We start from the raw sequence: 18,923 nt of genomic DNA, 5'->3' as shown, positions 1-18,923 counted from the left end.
TCCCCATTTTATTCAAAGCAGACATTAAATCCACTGCAACCCAAATTCTAATGTTCTACTCACCCAACATCAAATAAAGTATTATATTGTCTACCACAGGACTATCTGTGGTACAGCATTTTCTTTGATCGGTGTGGGAGAACATCATATTAACCATCATATTGACTGTGAAGTAGCACTCTTTTTGTTTAAACAACAGGTCAAAAAGAAACACACAAGTATCTAAGGTTGCCCTGCCTTTGTTAGATAAGATCACAGTCCATAATAGAACCCCTATGGGGGATATCTGAAAGCAGCTGCCTTCAATTCGGTTTAGCCAGTGATTTAGGGAGAAGAAATCAGTGGCTTTGGAATCAAGGATCCCAAGCTTATTAACAAATTGTGGATAATTGACCATTCAAACTTCGAATAGAGCTGTCCAAATGAAGCAAAGAGCTGGAACAGACACAACAGGATGATCGGCTGCCTTCTGTGCTGTGAGACTTCTATAGTTCTATGGTTCATTGTCTCAGCCACTTTGATACTCGTAATTTTCTGAATAATTCTTCAGAAGTCCCTCTCAATATTTGTGCAGAATGGTTAGCACCCATTTTAGTTAAATTCGATCTCATTCATTCAGCTACCCATCTTACTATATTTAAGATTTTTTTTTTTATATATACAGGTTATATATTTGGGACATCCTGAGGTCGTGAAAGGCGCTGTATAAATGCAAGTCTTTCTTTTCTTTTATCTTACGACTGCATTTCTCACCTTTTTCAGTAGGTACCTATAGATCGAAGTATCTAATCTAATGAATCTTACTATTTCCTTCTCAAGATATAACCATAGCCCATTAAAAATCCCTTTCCCTCACTCCAATACTTAATTTAACTAAAATAAAATGAAAGAGTTTCTGGACTAAACTACATTAAAAAAAATTAAACCAAACTAAATGTTTCATTCAGTTTTAGCCACCGAACAGATGGCAATACATAATTATACTTGGTCCTTCACACCCACAAATCTTTTATTAACCAGCTGAAGATATTCGACTTCTACTCAAAACAAAGCTGGCGTCGGGGGACCCAAATCATTTTCGGGTTCAGACCTCATTTTAATGTAGCCGGCAAGCCACGGACACCAAATGGGAACTCCCTCTACATTTCACTTGCTGTGTGAGGGTGGGAAATCAGCTGGGTCCAAGGCTGAGCTGGCCAGCAGGCCGGGCTTTGATGCTGGTGGGGTGTGGGTATGATCCCAGAGAAGGTTGTGCACAGAAGCAACAGGCAACAGTTTTTTGGGGAGCCATTAAGGACTGCTCGTTAGGTCACTCACTGCCTGATACAAATGGGGAGAATGTGCACGGCTCACGCTCCATTCATTTGATCCTGAAAATTGCAATCGGGGTTGTACAAATGGCGTCGGACCCTGATTTGCATATTAAAGCAGTGTCCTGCCCAAAACAGTTGGGTGTGTTGCTCTCCCATTTACAGGCCCGCCTGAAAATTGCATCAGGCGGGCTTTGGGTGTTAATAGGGTGGCCGAGGTGCCCCGTCAACTTCCCACTGAGAACTAAGGATACGTTTAGGCTTCATCTAATATCTGTACCTCATGAAGCAGAAAACACAGATGCTGCAAATTTCTCCTTTTCAAGTATATATCAAATTCCCTCTTTTAAAGTTACTATTGAATTTGCTTCCACCACCCTTTCAGGCAGTGCATTCCAGATCATATCACTGTGTTAAAACATTTGTATCCTCATCTCCCTTCTGGTTGTTTTTTGAGTATTCCAATGCACTCCTGGCTGGCCTCCCACGTTCTACCCTACGTAAACTTGCGGTCATCTGTTAGATCCGTGATTTTGAGAGTATGATGTTTTTCAATAACACACGGATGCTGCAACTTAACAATCAACAGGTATTTACTGGAGTAGGGTAGTGTCAAGACTGGGGTACAGAGGCATGCTCAAGGCTTATATACAGGTGTGGTCACTGCCAGTACTACAGTATACAGGAGCTGTAAAAGTAGTTCTCTCTTAAAGGTACATACACTACAATTCCTCCCCTTTTAGATTAGTAGTACCCATAATATTCAAATAACAATTAACACTTTAACATGTACATTAAACGACAATAGTCCATTTATAGATTCAGTCTTTGGGGCGGCTTCCTGATCCTTTCGGGATAGCGCCTTTCCTGAGGTTCTTGTTCTTGGTGCGGAGGCAATTCTGGCCCCTTTTCATCGGTTAGTTCATCGGGTTCCACTGCTACTGGTTCGGAGGTAGATGCTACCAGTATGTCGGGTTCATCCCCAGGTACGCAAGATATGGGGTTGATTCGTTCCTGTGACGCTAAGATCTGATCAACATGGCATCTCACAATGTTCTCCCCGACATCCACTGTGTACATTAATGGCCCCTGCTGATATACCTATCAATTCAGTCCATGAAAAGCGACGAGTTAAGGTAGTAACTATAGGTTTTTATTGGCTAAATAACAGAGCCCACCCTCGTGGGTGATCGGTTCCAACAAGGAAGAATACTAGCCAAGTGGTCACCTTTATACCTGGGCAAGCAGGCGGAGCCATGGGTGGAGTCAGCTGAGGTATGCCTAGGTATAACAGCGTGCGTGGCAAGAGGTAACCTTGTGTAGTGATAACAACAGTGTAAACAGTGATAACAACAGTGTAACAATAGTGAACGGTTGTGAACGGTAACAGTGATTTACCACACCTGCCGTGTGCATATCGTTCCGGGTTGCCATTTCTCTGTTCGGTAGTCACGGGCCTAGACTGGTTGTCCTACATTGAAGCTCCTTGTCGGCTTCTCATTGATGTGCTGGAATTATTTATCCTCAACATTTCTTCGCACATTTGGTCTAAGCAAGTCCAGGCGAGATCGCAACCTTCGGTTAAAGAACATCATGGCCGGGGTCTGGTTGGTAACTGCATGTGTCGCGTTTCGGTAGGCTAATAAGAAATTGTCCACCTTATGCTGTAGTGGAATTTCATCATCGCACATGGCCTTTATCGCCTTCTTAAAGGTTTGTGCGAACCTCTCAGCCAATCCATTTGTGGCTGGATGATACGGGGCGGATGTGTAATGCCTATTTGTAAGGAGGGCATCTTTTAACTGGTTTATGGTAATTTACCTGGCCAGCAGCCTTTGCCTCTGAGCTCTGACCAATTCCAACCTTTTACCTGGTTTATCAGCAGCTTTTTGCTGCTGCACTCTAAGCCAATTTACAAACAGCGGTTTCGAATCGCTACCCCTCCTTCAGTTCTGAGTGGAGGAACTTATAATTAATGATATTAAAACGGACAAGTGGTTTGGATGAGAGAAAAATCAAGTTTTATTACCTAAATAAACTACAATCAAAAGAATAAACTATACCACACGAACACAGTAATTACAGTAAAACTATATAACAGGGGGTTGCAGACGGCGAAAACGAGGGATAAAATGGCTCCAATGTTACTTAAACAATCTTAGCAATTACCCTCAAATCACCACCCCCTAACTCCTGCTAGGTTGCCTTGCCGAGGAGTCAGAACACCCTGCTCACCTGTGGTCCAGCAAAGTAAAAAGAGAGTGATAGCTTCTCAGCAGCTATCTTTTACATCTGGTGAGGTCCTGCCGTTCTGCCATGCAAGAGCTGTGTGCAAAATTCCCCGCCCAAAGGGTCCAATACACAAGAGAAAGCTGTGATTGGCTAACTCAGAGTGGTTGGACTGGGTTAATGTGTCTTCCGGAGCTCCCTGGGCTGAAACAAAAGGCAAATACAACTGCTCTATTGTCCAGAATGCTAGGTGATTTAACACCCATTCAGTTCTTAAACGGATCCCATTCAAGATACAAAAGTCTCTTCTGCAGTTTAGATGTATCCACTCGATATACAAACAAATGCTAATAGCATTCAGTTGCTTTGTAAACAAAGCATTGTCCTTTGTCTCCATTGAACCTTACCTCCAGACACAGAAAGCTGCATTCCAAACCTCTTTGTCTTCGGCCATGTGGTGCGACAGCCATTTTTATCCCTGGAAATTTAAAAGCACAACGCCCAGGGATTCTTTAATCAAAAAAATTAATCTTCAGAACTGTAAATTACTGTGAATTCTTACAATGCCTTACCCCATTCCTTCTCATAAATTTTCAAAACTCTTCGGACACAAACTGTGGTCCATTATCAGAGCAAATCTGCTCTGGCAAGCTGTTTCTGGCAAATATGGTCCATAGGACTGCAATCGTTTTCTCTGTAGTGGTTGAGGACATTTTTATCACCTCAGGCCACTTCGAATGAGCATCCACTGCTATTAAGAACATTGAGTCCATGAATGGACCAGCAAAATCAATATGCACCCGTTGCCATGGAGAGGAGGGCCACTCCCATGTGTGTAGAGGGGCATGTGGTGGTGCATTTTGGACCTTCTGGCATCCTGAGCAGCTCTTGGTTAGGTTTTCAATTTGTTGATCGATTCCTGGCCACCACCCATAAGCCCTAGCAAGGCTTTTCATTTTCACTCCCCCCAGATGACCTTCATGTAGCTCATTTAGCACTCTCTCCCTTACATAGAAACATAGAAAATAGGAGCAGGAGCAGGTGGAATCACCACTCTGGATCCACACATCACTGTCCCCTGGCATACTGACAGCTGTTCTCTTCTGGATGAGAATGCTGGCAACAGTGAGTCGCCATGTGTTGGCCATCCCCTCACCGTCAAATCATATACCCGAGACAGCGTCGGATCATTGCGGGTCTCCTTCTCTATATCTGCGTTCGTTACTGGCAATCGTTCAATTATTGACGAATAAAATATCTCGATCGGGTCCACTGCTGGTGCTTCCTCCACAGTAGGCAGTGGCAGGCGCGATAGCCCATCAGCATTTCCATGCTGTTTCGTGCTTTTATATTCTATTTCATATTGATTCGCCCCTAGAAACAGGGACCATCTTTGTAACCATTGTGCCGTCATTACTGGAATGCCCTTCTTAGGATTAAAGATGGAGACAAGTGGTTGGTGGTCAGTCAGCAAGGTGAACTTCTGCCCATGCAGATAGTGGTTGAATTTTTTTACTCCCCATACTAGGCTGAGGGCCTCCCTGTCAATCTGGGCGTAGTTGCGCTCGGCTGAGGTTAGTGACCGAGACGCAAAGGCTACTGGCCTCTCCAACCCGTCTGGGAATTTGTGCGACAGCACCGCTCCAATACCATAGGGTGATGCATCACATGCCAAACGAATTGGTAGTGCTGGGTTGAAATGGGCCAACACCTCTTTTGATGTGATCAATTCTTTACACTTCTGGAAAGCTCGTCTACGTTCGTCATTCCACTTCCATGGTACCCCTGTTTGCAGTAGGGTGTTCAGTGGGTGTAATGCCGTGGACAAATTTGGTAAGAACTTATGGTAGTAGTTTACCAGCCCGAGGAACGACCTCAGTTGTGACACATTTTCCGGTGCTGGAGCCTTGACTACTGCCTCAATCTTTTCAGGGGACTTATGTAACCCCTCTTCATCGATGACGTGGCCACAATACGAGATCTGCTTCTGGAAAAACTCGCACTTGTGGCGATTACCTCGTAGCCCATATTCCTTTAATCTGGTGAGCACCTTCTCCAAGTTGGCGAGGTGATCACTGTCATTTTCGCCCGTGACCAGGATGTCGTCCAAATAACACTGGGTCCCTGGAATCCCTTGCAGGACTTGATCCATCGCCCTTTGCCATATAGCCGGAGCCGATGCTACCCCGAACACCAGCCGGTTGTATTGATAAAGACCTTTATGAGTGTTAATCGTAAGGTATTGTTTCGAGGCTTCTTCTACCTCCATTTGCAAGTACGCCTGGCCTAGATCAATTTTGGTGAAGCGTTTACCTCCAGATAGTGAGGCGAAAATATCCTCAATTCGTGGAAGCGGATATTGTACCGTGTGAAGGACTGGGTTCACTGTCACCTTAAAATCCCCACAGATGCAGACCTTCTTTGGTTCCCCAGGCATATTACTCAACGACCTCTTCATTACAGGAACGATGGGTGTAGCCCACTCGCTCCAGTCTACTTTGGACAGTACTCCTGAACGTTCCAACCCTTCCAGCTCTGCTTCGACAGCTGGTCTGATCGCATAAGGCACTGGTCTGGCCTTAAGAAACTTTGGGCTTGCATTTTCCTCTATTTTAATCGTTGCTGTTATGCCTTTTAGTGTTCGGAGTCCCTCCTGGAACACTTCTTTTGCGCCAGTTAGCATTTTTGACAGTCGTCCAGGTGTGACATCATCATCCTTTTTGGCCTCCACCTTCAGTGCCTGTATGGAATGCCAATCTAATTGTATCTTCCAGATCCATTCACGTCCTAGCAGTGGTGATCCTCCATCTGGCAATACATATATATCCATTTTAGGTATTTCCTGGCCTTTATATATCACTTTCACCCTTATTTTTCCTTTGGGGTCGACTTTTTGCCCCGTGTACGTCTTCAAGACAATCTCTGTAGCTTTCAAGGGTATATGTGAAAATAACCGCTTGTATTCCCTTTGGTTTATGACTGTTAGGGCTGATCCTGTGTCCAATTCCATTTTCACTTGGACTCCGTCTATCTTGAGTGTAACCCAGATAGTCTGGTGATCCTCCATTTTGGTTTACCTTATGTAGTTTCAGACAACCCAGCTCCTTGCTTCCGGAGTCTGTGTCACTTTTCTGTTCGTCTGAACTACTGTCCATCACCTGGTGTACCTTTTTGTACTTCTCCTGTGGAGAATTCTTACTGTTGGTTTTCTTCCCAGACCTGCAGACTTTTGCTATGTGTCCTGCTTTTCCACACTGTCTGCACACTTGGTCCTTGAACCAACAATCCTTTTGGTCATGTGTTGTTCTGCCGCAGCAATAGCACTTCCCTGTTCCATAGGACATTTCATTGGTGCCATATTCTTGCGGTCTCCGTTGTATCTCTGCAGCGCCCCTTGCGGCTGCTTCGTGTGATACTGCCATACTGAAAGCCTTGTCCAGCGTAAGATCCTTTTCTGATAGAAGCCGTTTCTGGGTTCCTTCACTTTGCAGCCCACACACAAACTTGTCCCTTAATGTATGTGCTAGTCCCACTCCAAACTGGCAGTGTTTCGACAGCTTGCGCAGTTCCGTTAGGTACTCAGCATTGCTTTCGTCTTTGTGTTGGTTCCTTTTATGGAACTTAAATCGTTCTGCTATCAGCAGCGGTGTGGGGTTTAAGTGGTCCTGTAGGATTTCTACTATGCTTTTGAAATTCTTGTTCACAGGCTTCTCTGGGGTTATTAGGTTTCGCAGTAACCCATAGGTTTTTGCACCCATGGAATTTAACAAAACCAGTACTTTCCTAGCATCTGGCACTTCATTTGCCCTGCAGTACACCTCAATACGTTCCACATATGTCGCCCAATCTTCGACTTCATAGTCGAACGTAGAGATACTGCCACTCTTCTGCATCCCTGGGTGTGATTTACTGTCAAAAATGGCGTCTCCCGTGCTTCCCCTTCTTCTCCGCTGGCACAAAATGGCGTCTCCCGTGCTTTCCCTTCTTCTCCCCGCGGACACTGTTCAGCCCTTGAGCCCTGGCTGTGCTCTGCGCGATTTTTTTTGTTTTTTGTGTGCCTTTCCCGTTACCGCCGCTCGGTCCTGAACCCGGCTGTTGCTTTACCCTCTCTCTCTCCGTTTTGTTTTTCCTCGACGCCGCTCGGTTTTCAACCCCCGGCTGCGCCCTGTGCACTTCACCCTCTGTCTTACCCCGTCGACGCTGCTCGGCTTTCTCTCTGCCGTCGGTCGGCTCCAGCCGCCGCTGTCCGGGAAGGGTCTGCGCTGTACCTGTCGTCAGTCTATTGCTGATCGTCGTGGCTGGGGAACCAAGCCCGGCTCTCCACAGCCTCCCCTGCGATGTTCACTCTCTGCCGGACGACTGGGCGGTTGCTCGTGGTTGACGCCCGTGTTTCTGGCCTCGACTTTCTTCCACCGCCCTCCCGGAGTGAATCCTCGAAGGGAAATGCAGAGTTGCAGGTAGATTCGAATCGACACTCGTCGCCACTGTTAGATCCGTGATTTTGAGAGTATGTTGTTTTTCAATAACCACACGGATGCTGTAACTTAACAATCAACAGGTATTTACTGGAGTAGGGTAGTCTCAAGACTGGGGTACAGAGGCATGCTCAAGGCTTATATACAGGTGTGGTCACTGCCGGTACTTACAGTATACAGGAGCTGTAAAAGTAGTTCTCTCTTAAAGGTACATACACAACATCATCCAAAACTCGGCTGCCCATGTCCTAATTTGCACCAAGTCCCGTTCACTCAATAATCCCTGTGCTTGCTGACCTACATTGGCTCCCGGTTAAGCAACGCCTCGATTTCAAAATTCTCATCCTTGTTTTCAAATCCCTCCATGGCCTCGCCCCTCCCTATCTCTGTAATCCAGCCCGACAACCCCCGAGATATCTGCGCTCCTCTAATTCTGGCCTCTTGAGCATCCCTGATTATAATCGCTCAACCATTGGTGGGCATGCCTTCTGTTGCCTCGGCCCTAAGATCTGGAATTCCCTGCCTAAACTTCTCCGTCTCTCTATCCTCCTTTAAGACGCTCCTTAAAACCAACATCTTTGACCAAACTTTTGGTCATCTGCCCATATTTCTCCTTATATGGTTCGGTGTCAAATTTTTATCTTATAACTCTCCTGAGAAGCGCCTTGGGACGTTTTACTACATTAAAGGCGATGTATAAATATAAGTTGTTGTTGTGAGCAGTGCAAGGAAATCAACTAACATAAAAATGTTAAAATGTGTGTATTTGTTTGAAAATTAAAGGTTGCATCCTCCGAAATGAGGCTCAGTTGGAAAGTCTGCAGTATTTTTGATTGCCACGATATCTGTGATGGAAAGGAGCCCTGCACCAACATGGTGTCATCGCTTAATCCATAACCTGCGCGCGCCTGCCGCAGCTGGGATCATCCTCACAGGGGCGCGAAATTTTTTTTGAAGGCTCCCGCAGACAGGCCGCGAAAGCTTTGCCAGGTTTTGGTTACAAAGTCGGTGCATCATTTTATACGGGCGGTTTTTTTTGCACTGCGTTTTGATGGCGGAGGCGGCGAGGGAATCGCAACGGCAGCAGCCTTTGGTTTGCAACCTATCCAGTCAGAGCGAACAGGCCGTTGGGGACCGGGGGCTCGATTTTTCTGTGGCAGCAGTGCTGCCGGCGGGCGGTAGCGGGGAGAGAATGGGTACGGTGACTCCAAAGCAATTCTGTCAACTCCTGCAGAGGCCGCTGATCAGCATTACTCTGGAAACCTTCGAGAGGTGAGCGAGACAGAAGGCAGCTAGCCTGGGGATCGCACAACGTTCCATCCTGACGTCACCATGCTTCAGGTCACTGCAAGGCAAAAGCTTGTGTAAAAAAAAGCTTGCATTTCTCTAGCGCCTTTCACTATCTCAGGGCGTCTCAAAGCGCTATACAACCCATTAAGTACTTTTGTAGTCTAGTCACTGTTGTAATGTAGAAAACACGAATTGCTTAATCGGAACTGGATCTATTGCAGAAAGGGTTGCCAACTCTGGTTGGATGTATTCCTGGAGGTGTCATCACATAATCTCCAACTGCCCCGCCGTCACACTCTTGCCATTGCTCGCCAAACTCATGGCACATCGCCTTCCCTCAGCCAATTGGAAGGTGAACAGACTCATTATCTGATTGGATGATTTTTGACAGTCAGTCAAACAGCCTTTTTACCCACGTCTGATATTTTTATAACTATTAAAAAGTGTTAAAAGAAAATTGAAAAAACCCCACAATTGATAACACCCTAATGATTTTTCTCATGGGTTACTTGCAGCAGTGTCCTGGAAATTAATGGCCCAGAAATTCGGGTCCCCACGCGTGAGTCCGCGCAGAGTACTCAAGCGTAGGCCCAACAAAAGGTTTCGTGCATGCACTGCGTATTATGTCCGTGTATAATTGAGACACGGACTGCAGGAGTTGATTATAACAAGTCTTTACTGAATGGAGTCAACCTGGAAACTGAAACTACAGAAGCCTGCTAGGGCCTTTTATACAGGGGTGGTCACTGCCGGTACTGCAGTCTGACACCAGTTATTCCCTTAAAGGTACATACACAACAATTCCTCCCCTTTTAGATAAACAGTACATAACATTCATTTAACAACTAAATAATAACTAATTACAATTACAATTACGGTTGCTAGATACATTGGTTGAAGTTAAGCAATTATAAGTTCAGTCTTTGAGGAGGCTTCCTGATTCTGTCTGGATAACGCCTCTTTGGGATATCAGGTTCTTCTGGCAAGGTTGAGTTGGGATCAATGTCGTTGTTTGGTTCGTCTGTTTCCAATATCACCGATTCTGCGGTAGATGCAATTGGTACTTCGGTTTCATCGCCAGGTGTATCAGATCGTGGTGTGGAGTTGACGTTTTCCAGTGACTCTAGAATCTGGTCAGCATGGCGTCTTACAATGCTCTCTCCAACGTCCACGGTATACATTAGAGGTCCTTGCCGTGTACAGATCGTTCCTGGCTGCCATTTCTCTGTGCGGTAGTCCCGGGCCAAAACTGGTTGACCTATCTTAAAACTCCTGGTCGGCCTTTCATTCATATTCTGAAACTGCCTGTTCTCCACATCTCTTCTGACGTTTGGCTTAACCAAATCCAAGCGGCATTGTAGTCTTCGATTGAAGAACATCATGGCTGGAGTTTGGTTGGTAACTGCATGTGTCGCATTCCGGTAGGCAAACAAGAAGTTATCCACCTTGTGTTGTAGGGGTATATCTTCATTACACATTGCCTTGATAGCCTTCTTGAATGTTTGAACAAACCTCTCGGCCAATCCATTAGTGGCTGGATGATATGGGGCGGATGTGTAATGCTTAACACCATTGTTCTTTAAGAACCTCCGGAACTCTTCAGACACAAACTGTGGTCCATTGTCAGAGCAAATCTGTTCAGGCAGCCCATTCCTGGCGAATATGGTTCGTAAGACTGTGATAGTTTTTTTCTGTGGTGGTTGAGGACATTTTTATTACCTCTGGCCACTTTGAATGTGCATCCACCGCAATTAAAAACATCGAGTCCATAAAGGGACCAGCAAAATCAATGTGCACCCTTTGCCATGGAGATGAGGGCCACTCCCATGGATGTAGAGGGGCTTGTGGTGGGGCGTTTTGGACCTTCTGGCATCCTGTACAGCTCTTGGTCATCTCTTCGATTTCTCTATCGATTCCCGGCCACCACACAAACGCTCTGGCTAAGTTCTTCATTTTTACCCCTCCCAGATGACCCTCATGAAGCTCATTGAGCACTCTATCCTTCAATTTGGGTGGAATTACTACTCTGGATCCACACATCAAGGTTCCTCTGCACACTGACAGCTGTTCTCTTCTCGGCGAGAATGCTGGCAGCAGTGGTTCGCCATGTGCTGGCCATCCCTTCACCGTTAAATCATAGACCCAGGAGAGTGTCGGGTCATTTCGTGTTTCCTTTTCTATGTTTGCATTCGTCACAGGGAGACATTCGACTATAGTCGAGTGGAATAACTCCACTGGATCCACTGCAAGTTCCCCTTCCACCGTCGGCAACGGTAGGTGCGACAATCCATCAGCATTCCCATGCTGTTTAGTTCCTTTGTACTCGATGTCATATTGGTGTGCCCCTAGGAACAGGGACCACCTCTGTAGCCATTGTGCCGTCATTATCGGTACGCCCTTCTGAGGGTTGAAAATGGAGACGAGAGGTTGATGATCAGTTAGTAGAGTAAATTTCTGACCGTGCAGGTAGTGATTGAACTTCTTCACCCCCACACCAGGCTGAGGGCCTCTCTGTCAATCTGGGTGTAGTTACGCTCGGCTGAAGTTAACGAGCGTGACGCAAAAGCTATCGGCCTCTCTGAACCATCAAGGAGTTTATGTGACAGTACCGCCCCAATGCCGTAGGGAGACGCATCACACGCCAGTCTTATCGGTAGTGATGGGTTGTAGTGAGCCAATACTTCTCTTGAAGTGATTAGGTCCTTACTCTTCTGAAAGGCCCGATAACATTCATCGCTCCATTTCCATGCTACTCCCGTTCGTAGTAGGGCGTTCAGTGGATGCGGAATTGTGGACAAATTCGGCAAAAACTTATGGTAGTAATTCACCAATCCGAGGAATGACCTCAGTTGCAACACATTTTCAGGCGCTGGAGCCTTAACTACCGCTTCAATTTTGTCAGGGGACTTATGCAACCCCTCTTCATCAATCACGTGGCCACAATACGATATCTGTTTCTTAAAAAACTCGCACTTGGGGCGATTGGCTCGTAGCCCATGTTCACGTAGTCTAGTGAGCACCTGCTCTAGGTTGGCAAGGTGTTCACTGTCATCTTCACCTGTCACTTGGATGTCGTCCAAGTAACACTGAGTCCCCGGAATCCCTTGCAGGACTTGTTCCATCGCTCTTTGCCATATCGCAGGAGCTGATGCTACTCCGAATACCAGTCGATTATACTGGTAAAGACCTTTGTGAGTGTTTATCGTGAGATACTTCCTAGAGGATTCTTCAACCTCCATCTGCAAATATGCTTGTGCTAGGTCAATTTTTGTAAAACGCTTCCCTCCAGATGGTGAGGCGAAGATATCTTCTATCCTTGGAAAGGATATTGTACTGTGTGAAGGACTGGGTTCACCGTCACCTTGAAGTCCCCACAGATGCGAACCTTCCTTGGCTCCTCAGACTTATTGTTTAACATTTTCTTCATGACAGGAACGATGGGTGTCGCCCACTCGCTCCAGTCTACCTTAGATAACACGCCTGCATTCTCCAGATTCTCCAGCTCTGCCTCGACGGCTGGGCGAATTGCATATGGTACCGGTCTTGCTTTGAAAAACTTGGGAATTGCATTCTCCTCTATTTTTATCGGGGCGGTTACGCCTTTAAGAGTGCCCAGTTCTTGTTGAAATACCTCTTTGGAGTCAGCTAAGATTGTTGACAATCGTCCAGGAGTGACGTCGTCATCCTTTTTACCAGCCACCGTCAGTGCCTGAATGGAGTGCCAGTCTAAACTTATCTTTCTGATCCATTCACGTCCCAATAATGGTGGGCCACCATCTTGCAGAATGTAGAGATACAATTTCCGTATTTTCTTGCCGTTGTATTCGACAGGCACCCTTAATTTTCCTCTGGGGTATACTTTTTGCCCCGTATACGTCCTCAAGACAATGGATGTCTCTCTCAAGGGTATGTGTGAGAATAGCCGCTCGTAGTCTCGTCGATTCATGACGGTTAGAGCTGATCCTGCATCCAATTCCATTTTGACTTGGGACCCTGCTATCGTGAGGGTGACCCAAATGGTTCGGTGATCCTCTTTTGCGATTACGTTGTGAAGTTTGAGACAGCTTAGTCTCTTGTTCCCGGATTCACTATCGATCATCTGGTCTTCGGAACTACTGTCCGTCATCTTTTGTACTTTCCTGTACGGTTCCTTAGTAGCCTTTTTGTTGTTGTTGGTCTTCTTCCCAGACCTGCAAACTCGTGCAATGTGTCCCATCTTTCCGCATTGCCTGCATATTTTGTCCTTGGACCAGCAGTCCTTCTGGTCATGGTTTGTTCTGCCGCAGCGATAACATTTTGCAAATTCCCGTGTCATTTCGTGGGTGCCGTATTCCTGTGGCTTTTGTTGTATTTCCGCAGCTCCCCTTGCTGCTGCTTCGTACGATACTGCCACGCTGTAAGCCTTATCTAGCGTCAGCTCTTTCTCTGAGAGTAACCTCTTCTGGGTTCCTTCGCTCAGGAGTCCACAGACAAATTTGTCCAGTAAGGTATCTGTCAGTCCAGCTCCGAACTGGCAGTGCTTTGATAGCTTGCGTAGTTCCGTAAGGTAATCAGCATTGCTCTCATTTTTATGCTGATTTCTCCTGTGGAATTTAAATCTTTCTGCTATCAGCAGCGGTGTCGGATTTAGGTGTTCCTGTAGGATAGCAACAATTTCGTTAAAACTCTTCGCCTTCGTTTTGGCTGGAGTAATCAGGTCCCGCAATAGGCCGTACGTTCTTGCGCCCATTAAATTTAGCAATACCGATGCCTTTTTCTCATCGGCTATTTCGTTTGCCTCGCAATATACCTCGACTCTTTCCACATACGTGGTCCAGTCTTCTATTGCATTATCGAAGGCAGTGATATCGCCAGTCTTTGGCATCTTGAAAATCTAAGATGGCGCCTCCCGCGCTTTGCCTTCGTCCCCGATGGATCAAAATGGCGCCTCCCGCGCTTTTCCTTCCCCGCCGAGTTAAGATGGCGCCTCCCACGCTTTCCCACCGCTGCCGCTGCTGCCAACGCTGTTGCTGGCGATTATATTTATTTTACTATCCTGTAATGGTGACGCCCTATGGTCTTCGCGCCTCCCCGATCGCTGCTGCCAACGCTGCTGCCAGCGCCGCGGTATTTTTATTTTTCTATCGCGCTTCAATATTTGCTCCGTTAATTGAAGAACCGTTCCCGTCGTGGAGCGGACCCTCTGGGACACTTCCCTCCCTCTTAGGTCCGAACGCTGCCCGGCTTCGAAGCACCGGCCGCGCCCTGTGTGCTCCACCCTCTCTCTGCCTCTTTGCTTCCCGACTCGCTGCCCAGCCCCGTTGCAGAGCCACCCGATCGAGCTCTAGCCCGCCGCAGCCCAGGAAGGATCAGTGCACTACCTGCCACCAGCCCGATTAGCTGGGAAACCACAGACTGGAGAACAAAGCCTGGCTCTCGACAGTCTCTCCTGCACTTTTCAATTCGATGATTTGGAGGGCGGCTGCCCACGGTCGACGCCCGTTTCTCGAGTTTCTTTGGATTTTTTTTTCTTCTGGCTTCGACCTTCAATAACGTCGTCTGAGGTGCTGCCGAGTTGCAGGTAAGTTCGTTTCTTACTCGTCGCCAGTATTATGTCCGTGTATAATTGAGACACGGACTGCAGGAGTTGATTATAACAAGTCTTTACTGAATGGAGTCAACCTGGAAACTGAAACTACAGAAGCCTGCTAGGGCCTTTTATACAGGGGTGGTCACTGCCGGTACTGCAGTCTGAGACTAGTTATTACCTTATAGGTACATACACAACACTGCGCGTGCGCGGGAAACCGGCACTTCCGTTCCCCTGAAAGAAGGGGTTCAGAGGTGGAACGTGTGCGCCGGAGAGGCAGTGCGTGCGCATTGAACTTACATTGTTTTTCCAGCTTTCTCCGGGAGGGTAAGTCCCCAGGAGTTACACATGTAAAAAGCAGGTGCAAGGTCTGCTTTTAACAAGGTAAGTGGTGAATTAATTAAAATTAAAACATTTTTTCCACAGGTTTATTATTTTTAAATACTTTAAAGAAAGGTAAGTTTATTTTTAGCCCCGTTAGAAAATGTAATTAATTTTTTCAAAAATTTAAATTATTGTTTAAAATAGTTATTTTATGTAATTTATAGTTATTTTAAAAATGTGATGGTTTAAAAAAAAAAATTATTTGAAGTTTTAGTGATGTTTTGGGGCTTATAGTATTTATAGGTTTGACAGCTCTTCCTGTCAATCTTATGAATGGGCATTTCCCTGCTACCATTGGCTCTCCATGGCCCACGTGATCCCAGGGGACGCATTGGCTCTCCATGGCCCACGTGATCCCAGGGGACGCATCGAACTAACTGCGCCCCTGGGATACGCAAGCACTGCGCGCCGGCAGTTGGAGGAGGCCCAGGATCGGAATCCCACAGCACAACGGCCGGCGCGCTAGGTAAGTGCAGGTCAGAGGCCCAGAATTTCTGGGCCAATATTTAATTTTGGAGAATCCAGGATAATTCTGGAGAATTGACAACCCTAGGTTACATCGTAGTATTACATCATATTTACAGCACAGAAACAGGCCATTCTGCCCAACAGGTCTATGCTGATGTTTATGCTCCACGCGAGCGTCATCTCACCCTATCAACATATTCTTCTATTCCTTTCTCCCTCATGTATTAATCTAGCTTCCCCTTAAATGTGTCTATGATCAGGTAATGTTCTGACCACATAACATCTGACCATGTGATAGCTGACCACGTGATATCTGATGACGCGACTTCCACAACTGCTGTTGCATTTACCGCATAAAGTTGGGTCCCCTGTAGTTGAGTATTTTTGCTCGTGGTTTCGTGCCAGCAGTTGTGCGAGTAGTTCCAGGAACCAGGAAACAAACCGAGGGTGGGGAACAAAGGAAACCAAAGGTGGAGGAGTGAATTACATAAGATTACATGGCACAGAAACAGGCCATTCGGCCCAACCAGTCCATGCTGGCATTTATGCTCCACTCGAGCCTCCTCCCGTCTTTCCTCATCTAAATCTATCAGCATAATCCGCTATTCCCTTCTCCCTCATGCTTGTCTAGCCTCCCCTTAAATGCATCTATACTTTTCACTTCAACCACTCCCTGTGGTAGCGAGTTCCACATTCTCACCACTCTTTGGGTAAAGAAGTTTCTCCTGAATTCCCTATTGGATTTCTTGGTGACTGTCTTATATCGATGGCCTCTAGTTTTGCTCTTCCCCACAAGTGGAAACATTCTGTATCCACTTTATCAAAACCTTTCATAATTTTAAAGACCTCTATTAGGTCACCCCTCAGCCTTTTTTTCAAGAGAAAAGAGACCCAGCCTGGTCATCCTTTCCTGATTTGTATACCGTCGTATTTCTGGTATCATCTTTGTAAATCTTCTCTGCACCCTCTCTAGTGCCTCCATATCCTTTTTATAATATGGTGACCAGAACTGTACACAATACTCTGTGTGGTCTAACCAAGGATCGATACAGGTTTAGCATAACTTCCCTACTTTTCAATTCTATCCCTCTAGAAATAAACCCTAGTGCTTGGTTTGCTATTTTTATGGCCTTGCTAACTTGTTTCGCAACTTTTAGTGATTTGTGTATTTGTACTCCTAGATCCCTTTGTTCCTCTACCCCACCAAGGCTCGCACCCTCCAAGTAATAAGTGACCTCCCTATTCTTCTGACCAAAATGTAATACCTCACATTTATCTGTGTTTAACTTTATTTGCCAATTATATGCCCATTCTGCAAGTTTATTAATGTCCTCCTGTAATTTGTTGCAGTCCTCCTCAGTATTGACTATCCCTCCCCCCAATTTGGTGTCATCCCATCTGCAAATTTAGAAATTGTGTTTTTGATTCCAAAGTCTAAATCGTTAATATAAATTGTGAACAACAGTGGTCCCAGCACTGATCCTTGTGGAACACCACGACCCACCTTCTGCCACTGAATAGCTACCCTTTACTCCCACTCTCTGCTTTCTGTCTTGATGCCAGCTAGCTATCCATTCTGCTACTTGTCCCCTGACTCTGCATTCTCTGACCTTGTTCATCAGTCTATTATGGGGTACCTTATCGAAGGCCTTTTGAAAATCTAAATAAATTACATTACTGCATTACCATTGTCTACTCTCTCTGTTACCTCTTCAAAAAATTAAATGAGGTTGGTCAAGCAAGACTTTCCCTTTTGAAATCCATGCTGACCATTCATTACTATGTTTTTGGTTTGTAGATGTTCTTCTATTTTCTCCTTTAGTAGGGATTCCATTATTTTTCCTGCTGCCGATGTTAAGCTGACTGGCCTATAATTCCCTGGACATGTTCTATCCCCCTTCTTAAATATAGATATTGTGTTAGCTATCCACCAGTCCTTTGGCACTACACCTTTTTCTAATGAATTATTAAATATGTATAGTAATGCCTCTGCTATCTCTTCCCTAGATTCTTTTAAAATGCATGGATGCAATCCATCCTGTTTTAGTTTGATTAGTTTATTTAATATAGCCCCTTATTTAATATATCCCCTCTTTTTATTTTAAATGCACTTATCTCATTACTAATCTCATCATCCAATGTCATGTCCACCTGTTCTATCTCCCTGGTAAATACTGAAGCAAAATAATTATTTAATATTTCTGCCATCTCTCTATCATTACCTGTGATATTATCCTGTCTATCCCTTAATGGCCCTATTCCCATCCCAACCTTCCTTTTTTATTGATGTGCCTGTAAAATATTTTACTATTTTGTTTTATGTTCCTTGATAATTTAATTTCGTAGTTCCTCTTTGCCTTCCTAATTGATTTTTCACTACTCTCCTAATCTCTTCGTATTCTCCCTTATCATGCACTCCCCTGCTGTCTATGTACTTAATGTATGCCTCTTTCCCTACCCTCAATTTGTCCGTTATAGCTTTATTCATCCATGGAATTTCATTAGTGTTTAGTTTGTTCTTTCCTTTTAGAGGAATATATTGTTCCTGCACTCTGTTGAACACCATTTTAAATGTTTCCCATTGCTGTTTTACATTGTTGTTTGCCAATATTGTTGCCCATTTTATTTTCCCAAGTTCTAATTCTCAGCCTCTCAAAATCAGCTTTTCTCCAATCTATTACCCTGGTTTTCATCATACTTATGTTCTTCTCAATTATCATCTTAAAGCGTATTATATTATGGTCACTATTGCTTAGATGTTCCTCTACATTTAGTTCTCTTATCTGCTCTGGTTCATTCGCCATTACTAGATCCAGTAGCGAATCATCTCTTGTTGGGCTTTTTACATATTGGGTTAGAAAGGAGTCCTGTACACATTGTAGAAACTCCATTCCCTTATCCCCTTTACTTACCTCTTCTGTCCAATTAATATCAGGGTAGTTGAAATTCTCCATGATTAATATTCAATGTTTTTTACTCATTTCCCTAATTTGTCTGCATATTTCTTCCTCCACCTCCCTTCCACTATTATGTGGTCTGTAGACTACACCTATTAGTGTGATTGATCCTTTATTATCTTTTATCTCTATCCATATGGATTCTATTTTTGTCTTGCTGATAGCTGCATCACTTTTTTCTACTGCCATTATGTTATCCCTAATATGTATAGCTACTCCACGTCCCCTTTTTCCCTCTCTA

At 45.2% G+C, this 18,923-nt stretch overlaps 1 protein-coding gene across 1 annotated transcript in view; it reads left to right on the top strand.

Annotated features, from left to right (window-relative positions):
* The first annotated feature begins 8,898 nt into the window (after nt 1-8,898).
* Nucleotides 8,899-18,923, top strand: part of LOC147117422 (D-ribitol-5-phosphate cytidylyltransferase-like) — a 100,896-nt gene continuing 90,871 nt past the window's right edge. The window contains exon 1 of the mRNA XM_085988395.1: nt 8,899-9,286. Coding sequence (XP_085844521.1) covers nt 9,066-9,286 — 221 coding nt within the window. The 5' untranslated portion in view covers nt 8,899-9,065. The remainder of the gene's footprint in view (nt 9,287-18,923) is intronic.

The sequence above is a fragment of the Somniosus microcephalus genome, chromosome 5 (assembly GCF_052327205.1).
Source record: "Somniosus microcephalus isolate GS21.2 chromosome 5, FLI_Smic_1.0, whole genome shotgun sequence".
Taxonomy (NCBI): domain Eukaryota; kingdom Metazoa; phylum Chordata; class Chondrichthyes; order Squaliformes; family Somniosidae; genus Somniosus; species Somniosus microcephalus.
The sequence above is the reverse complement of the archived record's forward strand: the minus strand, read 5'-3'. Positions and strand labels throughout refer to the sequence as shown.